The following is a 23,697-nucleotide window of genomic DNA, read 5'->3' on the forward strand; positions in this document are numbered from 1 at the left end:
TTCCGCTATGCCATTCCACAGCAGGATTCTGATGCTTGTCCCATGGTAATGTACATTGGCTTCAATAGGTTTGTGCAAGTTTAATTTTTTTTTTCATGGTAAATTCTGAGGACCTGAAAGAGAACATTGAAAATGAATAGACAGTTCATATTGCCTGCAAAGTATTAGGGCTGGTGCACACCGAGCGGCTTTTTGGGCGTTTTCAGATCCGCTTGCGGCTGCGGATCTGCTTGGTCAATGTATCTCAATGGGGTGGTGCACACCAGAGCGGGGGGCGTTTTGCAGAAACGAAAAATGCCTGGGTGAGGCATTTTTTGGATTGCGGGTGCGTTTCTGCCTCAATGTTAAGTATAGGAAAAACGCAAACCGCTCTGAAAAACGGCACTTCAGAGCGGTTTTGCAGGCGTTTTTGTTACAGAAGCTGTTCAGTAACAGCTTTACTGTAACAATATATGAAATCTACTATACTGAAAACCGCAGCAGCAATCCGCAAAACGCTAGCAAAACGCCATAGAAAAATAAAAAAAAGCGTTTAAAAATCTGCTAGCATTTTGCGGATCTGCTAGCGGGTTTTGGTGTGCACCAGCCCTTAGATTCACCAATTAGCATGAAGTACAAACCCGTTTGCTCTTCCACCATGCTACCAACACCATGCCTGATACACACTCCTGTAGAATCTAATTTCTATATTATGTGTCAAGTAAACATAAGTTTGTTCAAGCAGTGTTTGGTGGAAGTATTATCCCTTAGATTTATTACTTTATCTGTTGTAGTATGTTTTTTCCTCATACAGTCTTGCTAGATTTATGGACTTGCTGAAGGTCAGTCAGACCTCATTAATTTCACCGGAAGAGACTCTATAAATCAATTCTTTTTGTTGAAAATAAATAGGAAGATAACAGCAGAAATGTGATTCCTGTCTACATGTCTGATATTTACACCTAGAACCAAACACATACCAATACTAAAGGCTGATACACCCTGCCCTAAAAAAGAGGCACCTTCCCACTTCTCTTTTGCTGCAGTACCTCTTGCTGGTTATTAAGTAGCAATGGAAATTAGTGCACTTGACATAAGTAAAGGGAGCCAGATGACCCCCCCCCCCCTAATTTACAGGTAGGTAGCCAGATGCCCACTTCCTCCCAATATAGGTAGCCATATACCCCCTCAGTAAATAGCCAGATGACCCCCCCCCCCCCCCCCCCCAGTTGAGGTAACCAGAGCCAAATTCCTGACACTAGAGGCACTAAGGCAAACTTGCAGGAACCTAGAGAGGTAATAGACACTTTTGCTCTGTGAATTCTGGGGGGTTTTTTTGCTGCCAGGTAATGCCAGAACGTGTCACACTAACGGGATTCATGTATGTGCATTGCTGCAGCCGCGCTCAGGTATAATTCCATGGAAGGCTACCTCTTCACTGCCTGTACTGAGTGCCAGCATGCATCTGGCCAGTGCACTGGAGCAGCTGACAGGTGGTGAATTCATCACCAGATGAAGGAGTTGTAGGTTATTATTGGCCTTGTGGGCTGATAGCCTCCCACATCATTGTTGGCAAGTTCACAAGATTTTTGTCAAACTTCCAACCGTTCTTTTCAATCTAACATTATACTGGAGACTCAATCAGACAAAAAAGGCTAATCTATTGCAAATCAAAGTGAGATTTTTTTTGTTGATTAGAAAATAATCGTGATGAAAGCAGCTAAACGCTATAGAATTTTTTTTTCTTAATTAGACATTGGATAAGAAAAAACGTAATTGATGGTGAATTGAAATTATATTTTAAACTTCAATAATTCATATATTTCTACTGATATTAAAAACTAAAATTGATTGATTGATTGACACACTGAATGGCAATGATGGTTCTTTTTTTTGTCAATCATAAAATAATCATGCTAACTAGCGTAGCAATAGGGGTTGCAGAGGTTGCGGCCGCATTGGGGCCCTTGGGCCAGAGGGGCCCCAAAGGGCCCTCCCTCAAGTACAGTATTAGCTCTCTATTGGTCCTGTGCTCATAATAATCACTTCTATAGATACTTTGAATAGTGGTCATCCTTAAACTGTTCCCCATCACCTTCTTGCACCTGTGACACTGTAGGGTTTTGGTGCGCCGTATCAATTGTAATGTACAGCATGCTTAGGGGGACCCATTGTAAAACTTGCATCAGGGCCCACAGCTCCTTAACTACGCCACTGATGCAAACATCAATAGGGTGGCAGTAAGGATGATCAATGAAATGCAAATTCTTCCTTGCTTTCAAACTTCATGTGAATGTCATGTAATTTGAACTTGAACCAATAAAAACCGACAGGAAATGATTCTGATTGGTCCAATTTCCAGCTGCATATAATTTACATGACATTTGAAAGCAAGGAGAAATTATTTGCATCTTATTGATCATCCCTGGGTGGTGGTTCACGGTTGAGGAAAGAGTGACTACTTTACAATTGTTTACCTGCCACATGGGGAATTTGACTGTCGACTTTAGGAGAATCTCACTGGGCAAGATTGGGGCTGATGCACTGCAAGACGGCTCATCCTCACTAGCTGTACACAGGTCAAGGTATGCCTAGCCCATGAATCGCTTTTCCATTACAATTGGATTGGATAGTGATCGAATATTATCACTGCAAACTTATTTTAATAGGTTTCACCAGAACTATCAAGCTTTAATCAAATTGCAAGCGTTGTACTGCTTGATGCAGCAGAGAGCTATGGGCCATCCATACCCCACCATTCCTGTCCTGCCCAGAGGTGTAGCTATGGGTGGGCAAGGGGGGGGGGGGGACATATGTCCCCGGGCGCAGCACTGTGAGGGCGCTCAACATGGCCATTTCACCACCACGTGCATGAGAGGCGGCTCGCTGACTGTACAAAGTGTCCCTGCTTCTCTCAAAGACAAACTCTTATATCGCGCTTTTCTCCTGGCGGACTCAAACCGCCAGAGCTGCAGCCACTAGGATGCGCTCTATAGGCAGTAGCAGTGTTAGGAAGACTTGCCTAAGGTCTCCTACTCTCCCTCCCTCCCTCTGCAGCAGTAAAAGGCTATCTAAAGGGGGCACATCTGGCTACACAAATGGGGGGAAGGGGCACATTTGGCTATCTAAAGGGGCGTACATTTGGCTATTTAAAGGGTGGCACATATGGCTATATGCATGGGTTAAAGGGGCTCATATGGCTAAATAACATTTCACTCCACCCATGACCACGACCACATTCTGATGTGTGGCCACACCCTTTTTTGTCCAGAGGGGGCGCAAAAACTGTATTTGTCCCTGGGCGCTGAAAACCCTAGCTCTAACAAACTAAACTAAGTAGAGATGGGAGGATTCAGGAGGGAGAGAAACACTGTATGTGTCTGTCTAATTCCTTAGTCTGTAGGAATGCTCTCTGTGACAATCCAGCCCCACGATCCCGTCTAATCTGCTCCCGTTAGCATACGTAGGAAGTACGGTGAGCAGACTGACAATAAAGACCGGTTGCTGGATCGTCAGAAGAAGGTAGTTAATGTGACAGAGCATGTCAATCCCGTCTAATCTGCTCCTGTTAGCATACGCAGGAAGTACGGTAAGCAGACTGACAATAGAGATTGGTCGCGCAGCTGCCGACAATATGTAATGTGGCAATCAGTCACCAATCCTGTTTTACTAGGCCACTGTTGCCATGCAGGTCTCGTGCACTAGAGACTTCTGGAGGCAAATTCACTGTGTGTGTAGTAAACGGTTAAGATTTGTTGGAGGTGCCCATACATGTACAATCACGATTGTATGTACAATCGGTAAACTAAAAATATCGGTTTTGCGCTGGAAATCTGGTAAATTCACTGCCACCACTCTTCCAGTTCAGTAGGGAGGGAAGAGGCTCCCGCTATCATAATAGGGTAGCCAGCCCAATCACGTTCGACATGCTCCAGTCACCATTCGGGGAATAGTCACTTCCGAAGGTTTAAAGACTGTGAGCAATGTGACGTTTAAAGAAAGGTTACTGGGTCCATATATGATGCAATCTCGATTGTATGTTCAGTCGAGAATCTAAAGTTATCGATTTCGCCCAGGAAATCAGGTACTAGCTAATCCTAGAAGGAAGGAAGAAACGGTTATTTACAAACTAGCTAGCAAATCAACAATTTATAAGAAAATAATAAAACAAAGCGGTAGTATGACTGACTCTTCAGAGGGCAGATTCGTTGTAGCAGCAATCAGATGACCAGAACAGGCACAAGACTGAACGATAAAATCGTTAGTCTTTATTCTAAAGCTACATACACACAGCCTAATTTAGCCCACAGATAGATATACCTGTCCGGCAGAACAGATCGGTTTGATAGAAAGAGAGTAAAGATGAAAGAGAAACAGAATGTCTTAAAATACAGTTCAAATACCGTTATTGGTAGTCCATGCTACAATCAAAGTCCAGAATGGCCGATTGCCATGCGACCTTTGTGAAATAATCCAAGATGGAGGTTTTGGCCCGTGTCCTTGCGGGCTGTCGATTGATGTTAATTCGACATCAGATTAAAGGTGAAGAAGGGCTGTCGATAGATGTTAATTCGACGTCAGATTAATGGTGAAGGACCTTTGACAACCTGGGCCAAGTTAAGTTATACCCCTAACTTCAGCAAGTAGGAGTTAGGGGCGGGGATCACACACCTCTTTGGAACATGAGATGTGCCAGCCCCTTCTCATAGACACAGGAATATATCTGAATCATGATAGGTATTCTATCTCCAAAACCGTACAGGTTATGTTAAATCTAATAACATTTTTAAGTTGATCAGAATTTATTGATAACAATAATATCAAACTTGATGGGTCAGACCCCTGGGGTATTAGAGGGTTAATTTGAACCGGTCTTATGCTAGATCTGGGAGTCAGATTGGTCCAGAAACCTCTCAGAAGTCAGAACCAGCTTCCTGCGGAATCCCACAACCTGTGCAGATTTGATGGGCATAGAGATTTGCTATGCCATGAGAGGAAAATGTGAACAAAATATGAATATTGGGGATTCCTGGGTCACAGCAGGTCAGCTAGTTACAGAAAGAGTTGACGAACTCAGTCGGAAGTCTTTGAAGCTCGGACAGCAAGGTTAAGTGTCAGATTCCCTGCTGAGATCGGGGCCGATCAGTCTGGAGAAGGATGCTTTTAATTGGTTCTGTCAGGCTGATATCTAACCTTCATCTGTTGGATGAGCTATATAACTTCCCAGAAATGCTAGGTGACAAATTTCACACAAAACTGCCAGTGCTTGCTAGCAGAGCCAGGAAGGAGAGAAAAAAAAACAGTGGTTTTAAAAATAAAATGACATTTCTACTATTTTTCAAGGGAATTTGCGTTTGCGACTTGAATGGCGTACACACGGTTTTCTTGGGAACCGTGTGAGCGTCACACTCTCTGTAACAGAAATGTTTTTAATCGATCATAAAGAGTTACTTAAAGACCACATGAACAGGGGGCAATTAATCTTTATTGGGGCCTGACATTTTACTGGACCCCAATCAAATGCTTGGTCAGTAATCGAGCCCTGCTTCTGGTTACCAACATAGAGTTCCCAATAAACTGCATTTTTTTCCCATTAAATGGCAAAACAAAAAATTATATATGTTCAAAACCAGAGTTGTCAAAAAGTAAATCACTTTATACATGTTTTCCTCAGTTTATGCACTTATACATGTTTCACCATGTTTAACCACTTCACCTCCAAGGGTTTTACCGTAATGGACCAGAGCAATTTTCACCTGTCAGTGCTCCTATCTTTCATTCACCAATAACTTTATCACTACTTGTCACAACAAAATGATCTATATCTTGGTTTTTTTTTCGCCACCAATTAGGCTTCCTTTGGGTGGTACATTTTGCTAAGAATTATTTTATTCTAAATTAATATTATATATTTATTTTTTACATGTATTTTTTTTTACCACTAGATGTCCTCACTCTCAGCACTATCTCTGTGTTCAGGACAGTGCTGTTACAGCAAATCTCATTGACTTCTTGTTGACGCCATGATCTCGCCTTAGGGGCGCTTTGATTGGTACAGGGAGGACTTCTTCCCTTTCACCAATCACGGCTCTGCGGTTTCCGACCAACTGAGATGGTTATAGTGCTGTATTTAGATTTACCTGGGGCTTTCTCCAGTCCCATGTGGTGCGTGAGCTCACTCTCCATCCTCCCGTGCCACTTCGTTCTCCCGTTATCTCTTCCGCTAATCTGGGCGGTCACACTATTCTGCGCATGCGTGGTTTGCTTCCCTGGAGCATTCTGAACCTGCGCGCTAGTACTGTATGCGCAGAAGAGCATGGGTGGCCGTGACTGGCCAGATTATTGGAGGTGATAATGAGAGAAGAGAGCAGCCAGAGAGGATGGCGGGGGAGCCTACAGACCACATGGGACTGGTGGAAATCCCAGGTAAGTATAAATATAGCACTCTGTACCATCTCAGGTACACTGTAACACAGGACCCAGCTTACATTTACCCAGAACCTGATTGTAATTAGGGGACTGCCTATATTGTGAATGTAAATGAAGTTGACAAAGTGGTGTACCTATTAGTTAGTTTGTATTTTAAGTTTCTTAGGTAGATTGGAAAGATTTGTTCACATATAGAAAAAAATTAAAGTTTATAGTTAAGGTCATTGCCATCCTTTAATTTTTGTTCTCTTGCTTTCCTTCCTGTGCCAGTGAAGAAATCTAATTATTTGGCAATTCTGTCATGTCTGTAGTGTGACACAGAAATAATAGCCGATACAAACCTTGTCAATTCCTAATATAATTCCACACTGCTCAAATGCTCTGTGCTGTTTATTGCTTTCAATGCAATCACTGGAAAAGAAAATGAAAGTGACAAAATTGTATAAGCCGAGATAAACGGCAACAGACTTACCATAAGCACAAATGTAAAGCGCCCAATCACCATGCCTGAAATCCCATCGGCTCTGAATGAATCTGCTTTAATCAACATTACATTTTATGTACTTTGGATATTTTTAAATAAAGTCCACGGGAGAGATTTGCAGAGTCCGACAAGGACTGTGTCATTTGCTTAATTATGCCCAATATTTATAGCCATGCAAGTGACCCCGTGAACTACACACATAGGAGACAAAATGTACAAATGTGACTGTAAATTCACTGCAACTGCTAAATAAATAAAGTGCAGCAGCAGCAGGAAAAGAAAGCTCCGCTAAGCTCTTTGTACATACCTACTACTGCTCATAACAAATGGTTATTAAGTTCAGTTCTGCTCATTATTAAATCTGTAATATAAGGGAAGTAATAATGTATATGGGTCTACATAAAGAAAAAGAGCAAAGTTGGAGAGGCTAATATAAATCTGTGGACCTTGGCTGTGTGTGCTCTGGTGCGTTCTAATTGGAACGGCTCCTCTTGAGTTTTATGCAGAAAAAATACGTTTATAGTTCAATAACTGCCAAGGATGATCATCAGCAAAGGGATTAGAAATGTTTTATGGAAATCTCAAATATGTTGGGTGAAAGCTGAATTTTTAATACACATAAAAAAATCAATATGAAGGACGTAAGGTGAAAGAACCGAAAGGGAAAGGAAGGCTGCAGCTGCATTCAGTTTATTATCCAAGGTCCCCCTACACAATGCCTTGCAGCCCTATGTATCTCAGTAGGGTGTAGTGAGTGTAGATTACATTGTGCAGAGTGTGGCATCCTGCTTTGTGCTTGACTGCCAGGAGGTTTTCAGGTATGTGGAACATAAAGCATAAAACCGGTGATCACAGACAGTAGATGGCCATTGTCCTAGTTTGCCAAGGCTGAGAAAAAAGGAGAGGGGTTAGGGTAAACCATGTAACATTAAAATTAAAACTTATTATTTTTTAAAAACAACACTAGTCTTCCCAGACAGTCTTCCCTCATTTCCCAGTATATACTGTAAGTGTCCCACTGTTGCTTACAGGAGTACATTGAAAATGGATGCTGCAGGAATTTGTAGAATATTGATGAATTAGCAATATTCTACTATGGATCGCTGGATAATACTGATAGAATATCCAAAATATTCACAGATATTTTACTATGGCCTAGCCTAACATTACTCTCACATGAGCCCTCACTTGTTAATGCCTAACCCGCGTGCATGTGAAAAAGGTGCACGGTAAAAAGGGTGCCGGATATTGCCATTAGTAGAATATTGGTAAAATTACAGATATTCAACTACTCAATTCTGATAATAAAATATCAGAAAAGATTACTGATATTTTACTATGACCTAATATAACCCTACTCTCACACAGACCCCCTCACTCTACCAATGCCTAACCCTAAGACGCCCCTGGTGAGGCCTAATCTAAACCCCCACTGGTGTTGCCTAATCTTAACCCCTAAACCCCCCCTACACACATTCCTAACACAAAAAAATGCCCGCCTCGTAACCCTAACCCCTCATATCTTCACCACCAATGTCAAAAGTCCATGTTCCACGATTATCAGCAATTAACGGTAAACAGCAGCTGTAAGCAGATAACGCCTGCTATTTTATTGGGCACCCAAATCACTTTACAGCTGGTAATTGAATTTTTCAATATTGCCGCCCATGGCGGAGCTGTTTTTAACAGGAAATCGCCATTTACAGCTTCTAATCGCATCTTTTAACATTGCCCCCCATGTCGGTGCTGTTTTTAACAGGGCGCCTCTGGCACCCTTTTTACCTGCTCTGGCCTGACCCTTACCGTTGCCAAAATCTAACCATCCCCCGCCCGCTGACGAGCACCTGCTGACGACTCAAATGTAGCTGCATGCATGTATTGCTGTGTTCTATTGCTTGTGTGTGTCGAATTTAGCATTCAGTATGGAGGCAGTGTTGGTGGGTTTTCTGGATGTGAGAGGTCCAGAGCCTGGGTGTGAGAGGTCCAGGCCCACCTGCACTCCCCTCCAGGTATCGCGCATTGGCCTTGGGGCCCCCGGCCAGTGAGAGAGGTCCGGGGCCCCTGGCCATCGTGCGAACCAATCGTGTGTTTTTAAACGTTTTTTTTCAGCTCTAGGACATGGCGGACAGGTGAGCGGTTAGGGAGGGACCCCTGTGGAAGGGATGCCTGCACAGGGCGGTCATGCTAGCGACGCAATCTTGCGATTTGCGTCCAACTGAAGCCTCCCACCTGAATGCTAATGGCTGCTAGATGTGATATGGCAGGTAAAGGGTGTATGACAGTGCATCCTGATTGGCTGACGAGCACCTGCTGATGACTCAAATGTAGCTGCATGCATGTATTGCTGTGTTCTATTGCTTGTGTGTGTCGAATTTAGCATTCAGTATGGAGGCAGTGTTGGTGGGTTTTCTGGATGTGAGAGGTCCAGAGCCTGGGTGTGAGAGGTCCAGGCCCACCTGCACTCCCCTCCAGGTATCGCGCATTGGCCTTGGGGCCCCGGCCAGTGAGAGAGGTCCGGGGCCCCTGGCCATCGTGCGAACCAATCGTGTGTTTTTAAACGTTTTTTTGCAGCTCTAGGACATGGCGGACAGGTGAGCGGTTAGGGAGGGACCCCTGTGGGAGGGATGCCTGCACGGGGCGGTCCTGCTAGCGACGCAATCTTGCGATTTGCGTCCAACTGAAGCCTCCCACCTGAATGCTAATGGCTGCTAGATGTGGTATGGCAGGTAAAGGGTGTATGACAGTGCATCCTGATTGGCTGACGAGCACCTGCTGACGACTCAAATGTAGCTGCATGCATGTATTGCTGTGTTCTATTGCTTGTGTGTGTCGCATCCCCCGCCAATACCTAACCCTCAACATCCCCCACCAATGCCTAATCCTAATTGACCCCTTCCCCCCTCCACACCGATGCCTAACCAACCCCCTACTCTACTAGGGTGATGCCTAACCCTAACCAACACTGCCCCTTACCGCAATATCTGCCAATACCGATGCCTGAGACTAAACTACCACAACTCAATGCAATCCATGCCAGTACAACAAGCAGCCTAACCCCAAAATCTTTCTGGTGCCACCAGTCTATGTGGTGCCCATTTTAACATAGCACCAACACCAATATTAACTGTTTTGGCTTACAGTGTTTTCTAAGGTATTAAAAGGCATGTACTGTTAGATACAGTCATTTTCCTGCAGTGAGATTTTACCTACAGATAAATTATGAAATGCTAGCTTCATATGAAGGTGAAACCAGTCTTCCACCTTACTTCCAGGGGGCATCATGAGGTTTATATACTCTCTGAAATTCCTAATATATATATATATATATATTCTTTTTTTTTCTTTAAAATCTCGGCTTAAAATAATAGTCCACTCTGTGACCTGTCCCCATTTAGTATTTCCTATTGGATATCTCAAAAATGTGCTTGCTGTGCTTGCTACATTAAGCGTCAAACGTCCTATTTAGTACATTTAAAAGCAATTACAGAGCTAATTTACCAATGTGTAATTATTATAATTCGGTTTCGCTTTGTGTCAATATTTAAATGCTCACACTGTGCTCATTAAGTATACATTCTACTGCAGTAAGTAGGAATTTGAGACTGGAAGCCCTACAACTTGGCTTAAAGTGAACCTTAAGTGTCCAAAAAAAATTGAGTTTTACTCACCTGGGGCTTACCTCAGCCCCCTGCAGCTGATCGGTGCCCACGACGAGTCGCTCTGATGCTCCGGGTCCCGCTGGCGGCCACTTCCGGTTTCGCCGTCAGGACCCGTCAGGCTGGGGAACGCGGCTGATACTACGCGTTCCCAGCCAAAATAGCACCCCTATGCGGCCATATGTCCGCATAGGCACCCGTATGCGGACATATGGCCGCATAGGGGTGCTATTTTGGCTGGGAACGCGTAGTATCAGCCGCGTTCCCCAGCCTGACGGGTCCTGACGGCGAAACCGGAAGTGGCCGCCAGCGGGACCCGGAGCATCAGAGCGACTCGTCGTGGGCACCGATCAGCTGCAGGGGGCTGAGGTAAGCCCCAGGTGAGTAAAACTCAATTTTTTTTGGACACTTAAGGTTCACTTTAATGCACTTTATGCCTTGCTTAAACTTTATTTTTCAGCTTTCAGCCTAGAATGAGTAACTCTGATTATTGAGAACTTATAACAACCATGTGGGTTTACACCATTGTAATATTGCATTCATGCTGCCTGAAACATGAAGTGTGTGTGAGTGTTTGTTCTGCCAGTGTTAAAAAAAATAGTGTTGCAGAGGTTTGATTAGGTAATTGTAGTAAATGTGACTGTAAATGTGACTGTAGTAAATGTGACTGATGAACAGAAAATGAAATTATTTCCGTGCTTTCTTTCCATAAAGCCCTGATATCACTAGAAGGCCACACAGTATAAAACTGCTCTTCAGTAGTGGTCCTAGTTGTGAGACTAATGCTGGGAATACACGTTAAGTTTTTACTTTAGATAGATGGGTTCGATAGATAAATTCCAACCCGTCGGATCTGGTCGATTCTACTTTCGTTTCGATTCTCCTCATTCAAGTGAATGTAAATTGAAAAGATAAGGAACTGAGAGGAGAATCGAGCAGTGAATCGAGAGTAGAATCTATCGAAAGAGAAAACGACGGCAAAAACGAACGCAAAAACGCATTGTGTATTCCCGGCATTAGCTCTAGCTAAAATTCCTGCAGCTTATAAGTAACATTTTCATTATTTACTGCCTTTGATCACCACACCAAGTTTGCACATGAGTGTAGCATACAGAAGTTCAAAGTAGTCATTTTTGGCAGGAAGCAATCCCATGAGTGCAGATTCACCACAAAAAGACACATGTGGGGAAATCGTGTTTGATCACTTTTTTAGATAGTGCTGGAGGTGTCTGTGCATGTGTCCCTTGCAAGTGATGGGTACAGAATGGCATACCATTACTTAGGAATGTTCTGGGGGCATAACCAAGGTGACACACCAAACCACCATAAGTCACAAATAGCAAGTCCAAAATAGGTTAGTACACCAGTAGAATCATATACAATGCTTTTATTTAATCAGTTAGTCCGCACTGCTAGCTGACAATTTTTTATGGGCCCAAAGGGGTCCCCTTTATCAAAGCATAGAAGTAGTCAATTGACTACTTCAGTGCTTTGATAAAGGGGACCCCTTTGAGCCTCAGAACTGTCAGCTAGCAGCGCGGATTAACTGATGGAATAAAAGCAACATATATGATTCTACTGGTGTGCGTTGAACTTACTATTTGGGCATTTGTCCCCATCTTCTCATCCTTTTATAACAAATTAAATATGCCAGTTCAGAGATGTCTATGTCATGCATCTGCCATCCAGAGAACCAAAGGACAGCCTATTAAAAACAGTTGTGGCAAGCCCTTTAAGTCTTACAAGATGTGAGGTGTGTCTCCATAATTCAGTCTTTTTCCAGCACTTCCAACGCTGTACTTTCTGGAGTTGATGTATTAAAAATACCTGGCTGGCTCCTCTAGCTCCTTGCTGCCAGCAGAGTGGGAGTTGATTCCAAAACACAGAGCAGATCATCAGGCTCTACCCACCTCCTCCCTTAGCTAAATAAGATTAGAGAACAAAATAGAACCCCCAAATACCTGACATACAGGTAAGGTTTCTAAGAAATCGCATGCACAGATATCACCAATACCAGTAGAGCATGAGCTGGTGATGTGTGCAGAGAATTTGCAGACACGAGATTATTGCCAAAGAGTGGCCAGACTGAGGAGGTGACTTTTACCTCCCTGTGAAAACTTAGTATGGGGACACAAAGCTAACAAACAATTAAAATGTTACGCATAGGTTGCAGAAGTCTTTGCCATAGTTGGATCACATGGTCAGGACCAGCTTTGTTGAGCTGCTCAAAATAAAATGTGCAGCCTTCTGTTGATTTTAAAGGGAACCCAAGGTGAGAAGGATATGGAGGCTGCCATGTTTATTTCCTTTCAAACAATACTAGTTGCCTGGCTGTCCTCCTGACCCTGTGCCTCTAATACTTTTAGCCATACACCCTGAACAGGCATGCAGTAGATCAGGTACTCTGACTCAGCTGATCAGTTTTTACTGGATTAACCATATGCTTGTTCCAGGGTTTTGACTCAGACACTACTTATGCCAGAAGATCAACAGGGCTGCTAGGCAACTGGCATTGTTTACAAGGAAATACATATGGCAACCCTTATATCACTTTCACCTTGGGTTCCCTTTAAGAACCGATCTGAGGGCCTCTGTATCTAGTGATATGACCACCAGCAGTTTAACCCACATCCAGATTGAGTAGTATTGAGCAGCACAGTATTCTGTACATATTTGATACATACCATACTATCTGCCACGTGGGCCGGCCTGGTTCTCCCAGTTGTCTGGTGAAAGATTCTCATTTTAATTCTACACTTGCAGAATGAGGGGATGAATGGAAAATTCCCTCATATATGTACTTTTTCCGTGTAGGTCCATGCTCACATCTCTGCTCTTGCATTGGTGCAGAAAGTTCTAGCAGTCTATGCCATTATCGAGCATGCAGAACACAGCATGGAAATGCACAATGATTAGAGGGGGCTATGAAGTAACCCTCTGAAAAAGCAGGAAGCATGGGGAGGAATGCAGCCATACTAGCCTTTCAGTTTGAAGTTTTTCAGGGAAAAATGAAGGGCATGAATTGAATTTGGGCCCTGGTTGGCTGACAAAAATAGGTTTTTAACTGACTGGCAATGTTTTCCGTGACTTCCTCTGATCTTTTCCCAACCTCCTCTCAGAATTGTGTGAAAATTGTGTGAAAAATATCACATCCTCTGTTAATAATGCGGTGTTTGACCAAACACTGTTCTATTGGAGCGGTATGGGCTGCCAGGGTGCTAATACTTCCCTGGCAGACTCAACCAAACAAGGAGCCATAGTGGTGGTCTTGTGATCAGGAAATTTTGCAATTACAAAAGACAGGAAGTACGGTATTTTATTGTAATACAAGATGTAAGGACAACAATTATGACAGAAACACGCCTAAGATAGAAAGCACAGCATCTGCGCTGCGGGGAACTTCACAAACTTTCTACGTCGACAAGCTTCATTAATGAATAAATGTTATCTTGCTTACTAATATGCCTGTTCCCCCTTCAAGCCACAGGACTGTATTTACCAGTTGCAATTGAATAACCATTTTCACAGTGACTAGTTATTTGAAAAGGTAATTGTACATGAGAAATCAATCCGCTTACATTGTGTTATTTAAGAATCATGTTGTTGGTAATTGTCACTTTTGATCAGGTCTTGAAAATGTCTCATCAGACAGCTGCAGGATTCCTAACAAGGCTTGTCTGAGGCTTTGATCACACTGGGGATGGCAGTGCTGTCTGTGTTATTATCACAGATGACCACAAGAAACAAAGGCAAAAACACTTGTGTAGTGTACATTTCATCTTCGCTAATAGACTTGGATCATGTTGTACCCAAAGGGAAGGTTGGCTGCTTTTGTCTTTAAAACTGAAGAAGACTTAATCTGATCTTCCTCCCTTTACCAGTTTCTTCAACTAAATATAGGGGTTGTTGTCTTTTATTTTTGATTTTAGTCCATATTGATTACTCTTCAATACTAAACTTTATATTTTCCGGTACATAGACTTTGTGAAACCCTGCATTATGTTTTATTAACAAGCTCAACTTTTGCCACCTCTCTTATTTCAACCTACGATCTGGACTTGGACACTGATATACTATCCGTACACTCCCCCAGTCCCTGGTGGCAACCTTATACGCTCATTGTACCCCCACTTCTTGACTCTCCTTATTGTGTACTACTCTGTACTAAAAGTTGACAATTGACTATGTACCTGTATTTGTATACCTTTTTTCTCATAGTTGAAATAAAAAAGAGTGTTACCAGAAAAAAAAAAAAACTGAAGAAGACTTGGTGTCGATAGATGGTGATAATTTTACAAACTTCTACATGCATTTTCTATGTGCATGATATGTTTCTATAAATGTATATAATATTTGCATTTATTAATTTAATGCAACAGTTTTATGGTAATTTGGTCTTTGAAAATAATAATAGGTTTAAAATCCATTTAAAAAGTGTAAGTTTTGGTTTACCTCCATCCAGATGTATCTGCCAGCTATTTGCCAACAATTGGCCAGGGCTCTCTTCCCCTTTTGTCTCACTATGCCGTTCTTGAACCGTTATGTAAAAATCTGTAATTCATTTGTTTACTGCATAATCTGTAATCCACCACTGTCTTGTACTGTTGACTGATGTATTGTTTATATTGCATTGTTATACCTTGTAATCTATTGTACATCGCCACAGAAGATGCTATATAACTCATTAAAGAGACTCTGTATTGAAAAAAAAGTTCCCCTGGGGGGTACTCACCTCAGTAGGGGGAAGCCTCTTGATCCTGTCGAGGTTTCCCCCATCCTCCTGTGTCCCACAGTGGTCTCGCTGCAGCCTACTGAATGCACAGCCGACAATTTGTCAGGTTGTGCAATATTTACCTACCCTGTTCCAGTGGGGGCGCTGTTGCGGCTCTCCGCTCGGAAATAGGTGGAAATAGACGATCTCAGTCAGGTCCGCTCTACTACGCAGACGCAGGAGACTTGCGCCTGCACAGTAGAGTGGAACCAACTGGGATCGGCTATTTCCACCTATTTCCGAGCTGAATGCCGCTACTGTCCCTGCGCTGGAGCCGGAAAGGTAAATATTTACATCCCTGCCATTTTGGGAGCTTGAACGCTGCCATCGTGGGAGGAAGGGCGAAGCCTCGATAGGATCCAGAGGCTTCCCCCTCCCGAGGTGAGTACCCCCCAAGGGGCATTTTTTTTAGACACAGATCCTCTTTAATAATAATAATTTTAAGCCCTAACACACAACGCATTTTGTAAGTAACACCCATTTCTTCAGTTCATATTAAAGAGCTTACAAAATCAATCAGCAAAGATTCTTCCTGTTTTCAAAGCCATATACTGTATAAAGATTAAATATATATAAGTTCAAACCTTCAAAAACATACAAAAGTGTGCAGTGTAAATCACTTGTCTAGAATATACATGCAGACTCCACTGGCTGAATGCTTGTTGCAGGTGTCCGACTCAAGAACAACTCAAGCCAAAAGCTCAGCATGACCACCAGGAAATTAGCATTATTTATAAGGAAATGAACATGGCAGCCTCCATATTCCTTTCACTTCAGATTTCTCATTCATTTATTTTCTTGATTTACTAATTGGATAGAACACTCAACATTAGATGTGGCTCTTGGTATTCATTGGTTTCTCTTTTGGAAGGTTCCATGGTACCTCATCTACAGTGACCAGATTATCCTGAGCCCAACCTAGGACATGGGGAAAGGTGATAGGCTAATGTCAGGAGGCAGGCACTGCATATTATATTAAAGTTTAAAAATATATACAGGGCAGGGAGAGATCTGCTGCTGATGCATATCATTTTTACAAAGCAGCATTAGAGCCATCCTAATAAATTCACAACCCAATAAAGAAAACATTCACAAATATTTTTTTAGACATTTTCAGCATGCGCGAGTATGGTCCATGCCTCCCCATTAATATAAAAACATTGGTTATATAGTCTTCTCCTTTCTGTATGTTTGATGTTGCTTTTTTAATTGCTTTTGTTTTTGGACCTTTTCTTTATGTTGTGCTTTTGCTGACTTTTGCTCACAGCAAAAGTTCACTACCACTGAGAGGAGCATAACGGAACTGTAAACCTAAAAATGTCTCAGCCACTCTAGCTGAACTTGTGAACTAAGAATTTACGATACCTCTGGGTCAATCTTAATACCAGGTCTGTGAGCAATAAAGCAAACAAGGATCCTTATCTTACCCCATTTAGATGGTCTGTTTGTATTAAGGCATCTTAATGATGTATTTATGCTTGAAAAAAATATCTGTTTTCCCTTTTGATGTTGCATGCATATAAGCTGTCTGTACCACCAGCTTGCAAACTAACAGGATGTAAACCTGTCGAAGGCTGCAAGGCCGAAAGCTTGTTTATTCTTATTCATTTGTAGTTAGCCAATAAATGGTATCATCCTGATTTAAAACTTCTTGCTAAAAATGTTCAGAGACTGCTTAGCTATTGTCCCCCCACCCCCCTTCCATGTCCCCCTTTTCCCCTTGCTTTGGAAATACCTGTATGAATCTTGGTCATGCCAATAAAGCTATCTTTGATTTGATTTGTGTACCATGAAGAGTACCTGCTTTTTGTTACATAGAAGATACTTATGCTTAGGCTAGTCCATCAAATAAGGAAAAGTGCTTTTCTGTGATTGTGGAACTTGTCACATGAAAATTATGAATCGTAAAAGAATTAAGAGTGATGCAGGCAAAAATAAATTGTCCTGGTTCTGCATCCTATACAAATGTTAATGCATCAACTCTCTCGTCTGCCAAACTAATCAACTGAAGTATACACTAGAAAATAAATTTGTTCATTTATTGTTGTACATAATAAAGTTAAAATATTTATTTTGAGCTTACCACTAAAAAGCATTATAAACGTCAGGAAAATATGCACATCTCTTGATGAACCTACTGTGTGTAAACGCGGTTGGCAGCAGAATGTTTGGCTGTCTTGTATTAGACAATTTGTTTACTTACAAAGAGTGAGACAGAGAATTATCTAGAAAAGAGCGTGCATTTTAGCAAATTCTCTTTTTTTGCTGACCCAAAAAGAGGAAAAATGTGCGTACCTTTATATTCCAAATAAACCATAATGGTATATGCTGTTGGATACTAGTTTCTTGTACTGCAAAGGAATGGTGAGAGACAGACAGAGGATCCAGGAGCTGTCACAGTGCCAGGTGGGAGCGGATACAATGCACATCTGCACTGAGTGTCTCACAGTAACATGACGCTGCCTGTGACAGGTATTTCCAGTATAGATACATTCTGTATTAGACAGCAACTCTAGATTGTCGCTCACATTAAAAAATAGCACCAGTTTGGTGACTACTGTGAAATATTTTTAACAATATGATTTTAAGAATAATGCCCTTCAATCACAACAAATCCATGAATAGTTTCCATATTAAATATATATATATATATATATATATATATATATATATATATACTGTATTCTGTATATATTTCTAACTCAGTTCCATGTCAGAGTTTAGCACTAATGTAAAATCTTTAGCGAGATTTATTTTCTTGTAGATTGATTGGATACTGAATGTTTTTCTGTCATGTAATCTTTTTTTGTGTTTAGGATAGAGTGGGGGAAGGGTTGGTACCTCTGTTGGCTTTTTAATGCTCTCGGTGCCCTAGCTGGGAAGTTTTGTCATCACTTCCTGACTAATAGACAACAGGAAGTTGTAGAAAACCTTTTTGGGAAAAGGAAATCATTTTTTGAGAATTTTTACTAGATCAGTTGTAACATTAGGAATTTTTTCCTCAATTCCTATTCTAGAGGCAACTTATAAGCTACTTTTACACTAGATCCTAGAAATTGCATCCCACTGCAATGGTGTTAACAAGTGGCATTGCATGTTTTCAATGAGATGCAACATATACTGTACAACATAGAGTCCATAGACTTATGCTTGCACTGCACCCTGAACCGTGCACGACGTCTGATAACACACTGCAGGGAGTACGTTGTTCTGTCGGGGCTCATCACACCGCAAGGCAAAATGGAGCTTTGGGGATGCACGGCTGCGGGGGTGGGTACTGATGGCAAAGGATTGGCAAGCAGCGGCGGTACTCCAGTGGAGAGCTCTTGGGGTCTCCTTAGTAAAGGACGCTCCCAGATGCTTGGGACTTTAGACCTCCTCCTAGCAGGTTTAAGCTGACGCTAGGTCATATCTGATGAGAAGCAACACATCTCGGTTGCATGAAATGGGCAATTGGATTGGGTGTAAGGAACTCGCTGGGCGATAAAATAACCCAAGCAAGTTTCATATTGCTGTTAACACCCTGCCTGGTACTAACAGCAATAGGATCACACAATGTTATTGTTGCCTGATTTTCGGACTCAACAGTGCTTTACACTGCTTAACACAGTTAAAGAAAAGGATGCCCATAGTGTGAAAGTAGCCTAAAAGAATGAAACTCGCCTCTCTTTCAGTCCCCACTGTCATAGGAATAGGAAATAATTACAGGGGTGTAGCAATAGGGGGTGCAGAGGTAGCGACCGCATCGGGGCCCTTGGGCCAGAGGGGCCCCGAGTGGCCCTCCCTCAACTGCAGTATTAGCTCTCTATTGGTCCTGTGCTCATAATAATCACTTCTACAGATACTTTGAACAGTAGTAATCATTAACAAACTGTTCCCCATCCCCTTCTTGCACCTCTGACACTATAGTTGCCATTGGCAGGTTTTGGTGCGCCGTATCAATTGTTATGTATAGAGTGCTTGGGGGGCCCCCATTGTAAAACTTGCATCGGGGCCCACAGCTCCTTAGCTACGCCACTGGAAATAAATGTTAGTCTACTAATAAAGAAACCTATGTAAGGTTCTAACCCAAATGAAATAATCGTAATAATGATGATGATAATATTGGTTTATTTCTATAATATAGGCTTGGTTCAGTTTAATTTATATATTGCGTGACAGTTGGTTTTCTTCAAGCCTGCGTAACGAGATACCTTTACTATTATTTGCTGCAACATCCATGAATGGAGAAGATGCTTCTAATGCTTTAGGAAAATGACAGTAATTAAAATCCAGTTAGGTTTTCTATGAACAGCTGTTGGGCTGCATTATATCACATAGCTATGTATTTAAGTGCCCAAAATGAGATAAAGGCACATAAAGAAGTGCATCCTTTTCCTCAGTTTTCCATTTGAATAACTATTATTTATGGCAGTGGTATTAGGAACTACCAGTACAGATTGATAAGTAATTCAGACCAATAACATAGGAAAGACTTTTTGTTTCCTTCTCTGACTGTACAGAAATACTGTTAGGCAATGCTAATACTTCAGGTAAATCATTACTATCATTAACTGTGACAAGCTTGAAAAGCGAGTGACTACTGAGAGGGAAAGTAGTGCTTTTCTGAACTGTAGCTTAAAGAACAAGCGACACCCATGCTAACTTGGAAATAAACACATATGTAAGTAGATAAATACTACTTCTACTTACATAACAGATGTATTGTGCTATCCACGTAATGATTCCTGTGAATTTTATAAAGGAAAAGCAGAAAATCCTATTCTAGGCAGTGGCCATCTTGCCAAGCTAATGCTGACATCATATCCTTCCTGACTCTTGTTTTCCCCCCTCCCTTCTCTTGCTCATTGTGTATGCATTAGCTGTCCTCCTCCCAGAGTCTTAAGACACTCCCACTGAGGTGTATACTAACAACTGCACTATTTTTTTTATTTACACATCCAATCACTGAGTCACCTCAGCCTTGCTTGTAAACACAAGTAATCAGAGGGTGTATCTGTTAAGCAGCTAGGCAGGGATATAAATGGAGAAGGAGGAATATATTATAGATAAAAAGAACTCCCAGCATTCAACTCTTTGGCACTGTTTGGCACTAGGGCCAGTGCTCCTTAAGTATGTGATAACTACAAACCATAACAGCAGAAAACGTTTTGCAAGTTTTGAATGCAGGATTAGCATCTTTATCACTTAATACACTCAGACCAGTTGCTGTTGAAATTTGATTTTTATGGTGACAATACCGCTTTAAAGGGAACCCAAGGTGATGCTGTATTTATTTCCTTCTAAAAATACAAGTTGCCTGACTACCCCCCTGATCCTGTGTCTTTAATAATTTTAACCAAAGACCCTGAACAAATATGCAGATCAGGTGCTCTGACCGAAGTCTGACTGGATTTGTTTCAAGGTTGTGATTTAGACTATACTGATGCCAGAAGATCAGCAGGACTGCCAGGCAACTAGTATTGTTTAAAAGGAAATCTGGCATCCTCCATATCCTTCTCAAATCGCGTTCACTTTAAGGAGACAGGAGGATATCGTAGAACTTAATATGACTAAGAAAATGTTACATATTTAAAAGTAATTACTGGCACTTTTTAAAATGACAGTAGCCCCTTTTTCAGGTTGTGTCTGTCTGCAAGCTAAAAAGAATTTAAAAAAAAAACATTTTGTTACAGGTGGCAATGTGGATCTCTGTAGGGATCAGAAAGACCGCCATGGAGTTGAAAAGGTTGGACGGCAGTTGCAATGCATTGTTAAGTGCTTTATCAGACCCTGACAAAGTCGCTTCTTTAGTGCTGATCGTGGCCCAGCTTCCTTAAAAAAAACCTCTGAAACAAGAAAGAACGGTAAATCTTTAGTTCCTTTTACTCATCTGGAGGCATATTTATTTTAAGAGCCCATGAAAATATAAAGTCGTTTTCAGAACTTTAGCATACAAATATATCAGTTTAAATACATCTGGTTTCCATTAAAGCTTTCTCCAAAAGTTCAGACTTATAATAAGACAAAAAAATTCAATTGAGTCAGTTCATTCATCTTAAAAGTAGATGAAAGATTACAGCAACATCAGTCCAGTGTTTATAACTTGCTGCAGAAATCCGAGATGACTTTTGTGTCCTGAAAATCTCATTACAGCCAACAACTGTAAATGACATTTAAGTTCACATTTTTATATTAACCCTAGCTGTAATGAAATATATTGACATAATTAGCATGATGGAAAAAAGTGGTAGCCAGCAAAAACAACCTAAAATTCAGCTATAGGTACATAAAACAATGGTTAGTAAGTTTTTTGTACTTGCCCTATATTTGACAGTTTTGTAACCAAATACCTACCGTATATATAAACTATAGTGTTCTACAGTCAATGATGATCTTTAAAATTCTAAAGGCCCATTAGATGCTCAATGTTCTGAATGGCTTACTCAATTCCAGCACACTCCCTTTCTTCTAATCTATGTAACTGCCTGCTCGCCCTTTGCTGCTGCTCCTTCAGTTCAGTGTATGAGCGAGAAAATGTGTGAAATATGGATGTCACAGGAAATGCCATCAGTAAAATTCCACTCAGTATGCTGCTTAGTGCCACCACCTGGCCTGGGATGCTTCGTGGAACCATGTCACCATAGCCTACAGTTGTCATGGAGATGACTGCCCACCAGTAACTTCCAGGGATACTGGTGAATTCTTGTTTGGCACCTAGCTCATTCTCTGCGAGATATACAAGCGGGGAAAACAGGGCCATGGCTACACACAAAAATAGCAGGAGGAGTCCAAATTCCCTGGTGCATCTTCTGACAGTGAGCCCAAGGGTCTGAAGGCCTAGAGAATGTCTTGCTAGCCTCATGACATACAAGATGCGCAAAGCCCGTAACACACGAAGCACCAATCCCACTTTTTCCAAGTAGTTGTTTCCTGTTCCTCCAGTTTTTTCTGTCGATAGTGAGTCAACTATCAAAGTGATGTAATAAGGCAAGATGGCCATCATGTCAATGATGTTGAGAGGCGTCCTTAGAAATACACACTTACTCTCGGCCTGGATAAACCGCAGGATGAACTCCAAGGAAAACCAAGCCACGCAAACTGTCTCTAGTACAAATATATTGTAGCACTTCTGGGAGCATTCACCCTGAAACAAGAGGGAAAGAATGAGTAAGAATAAAAATAAAATAAAGTATAAATAACTATTCAAAAGACCTTTTACATATTTATCTATATCTTTATGGAAAATCCCTTAGTGTCCTCTCTATGCTCCTTTCAGTATTGGATCCAGGATTATTTCATGACATTAGATACTTTTATTGAGATTGAAAAAGCCTCATTATTTCAGTAACTAATCTAAAATGACTCTACTGAAAAAAAAAAAAAATCTTTACAAGAACAAACCTTTCCTGCCACAAGATGTATGGTGAATTCACACAGAAAAGTAGAGCTGTTGCACTGATAATCTACGACGAGCAGGGATGATATCATATCTATATTGACTTTTATATAAATCAAGCAATTCAAGAAAAGTAAAGCTATGAAAAAGGGAATCATACTTGATAATCCAAATGTATCAATATAAATGGAGACAATGCCTATATATACATATATAATTCTCTATTAGGAACTGCAAATATGTTTAAATTACTTTGGGCCTTCTATACTTGTAGAGTCAGCAAGAGACCAACTTAGTCTTTTAAATTTTCCACACGATTTCAACAAAGAGGCGCAGGAATTATCACTGTAATTTGATGGAAATAACCGCAAACCTCAATTTTCTGGGACTGCATCTGTAGATTGATTTGATAGATCTCAAGCAATTCTCCTCCTGATCTTTAGTCCTTCTGTTCAGTAATAGACTGGACAGAATGAGATTTCTAACACATTGACTGAGGCAATATATTGTCTCTCTGGCCAGGTTATGCTTAGCCAGTCACAGTCAGTTACTATTCGGGCCACTATCTGTAGAGGTGGTTAAGCAGAAAGTTATATTTAAAAAAGTGAACATATTTTAGCAGTATATTAATTCATTTAATAAATAAAGTCTTATTTGTATTCTGGTCTTATGAAATATTTTCTTTCTATTTAAATATCTCTCCGGGGATGGAGAAAAGACATGGCGGAAGCTCTGGCGGGCAGGGGAGAGTAGCTCTGCTGCCCCCTACACTCTGCATGGCCGGAGGAGGTGGGGGAATTGATCAGCTAGATCTCTCTGATCAGATAATGATCTGACAGGGACATATCTGTTGGCCACATTGACCAGTGTATGACCAGCCTAAGGCCCCTTTCAGGCAGACGGCTGAACTGCACTTTTGCTGAGCAGTTCAGCCACCGGTCTGCTACCCCCCAGTGCAATTTGGCTGCAATTTAAATGCAGCTGAAGTGCAGCGGTTGTA

The 23,697-nt window shown here is 41.5% G+C and overlaps 1 protein-coding gene across 7 annotated transcripts in view; it reads right to left on the reverse strand.

Moving 5' to 3' along the window:
• Positions 1 to 7,694: 7,694 nt before the first annotated feature.
• The window catches only part of KCNG2 (potassium voltage-gated channel modifier subfamily G member 2), a 440,844-nt gene continuing 424,841 nt past the window's right edge, over positions 7,695 to 23,697 (reverse strand). For 4 of the 7 annotated variants that reach the window (XM_068234663.1, XM_068234661.1, XM_068234664.1 and 1 more), the window contains one exon: positions 21,286 to 22,445. In XM_068234663.1, the coding sequence (XP_068090764.1) occupies positions 21,741 to 22,445 (705 nt within the window). In that variant the 3' untranslated portion in view covers positions 21,286 to 21,740. Of the gene's footprint in view, positions 7,781 to 16,091; positions 16,238 to 21,285; positions 22,446 to 23,697 lie in introns of those variants that run through there. The other 3 variants (XM_068234665.1, XR_011020616.1, XR_011020617.1) reach the window with 3 other exon arrangements.

This window comes from Hyperolius riggenbachi, chromosome 5 (assembly GCF_040937935.1).
Source record: "Hyperolius riggenbachi isolate aHypRig1 chromosome 5, aHypRig1.pri, whole genome shotgun sequence".
In the NCBI taxonomy this organism is placed as follows: domain Eukaryota; kingdom Metazoa; phylum Chordata; class Amphibia; order Anura; family Hyperoliidae; genus Hyperolius; species Hyperolius riggenbachi.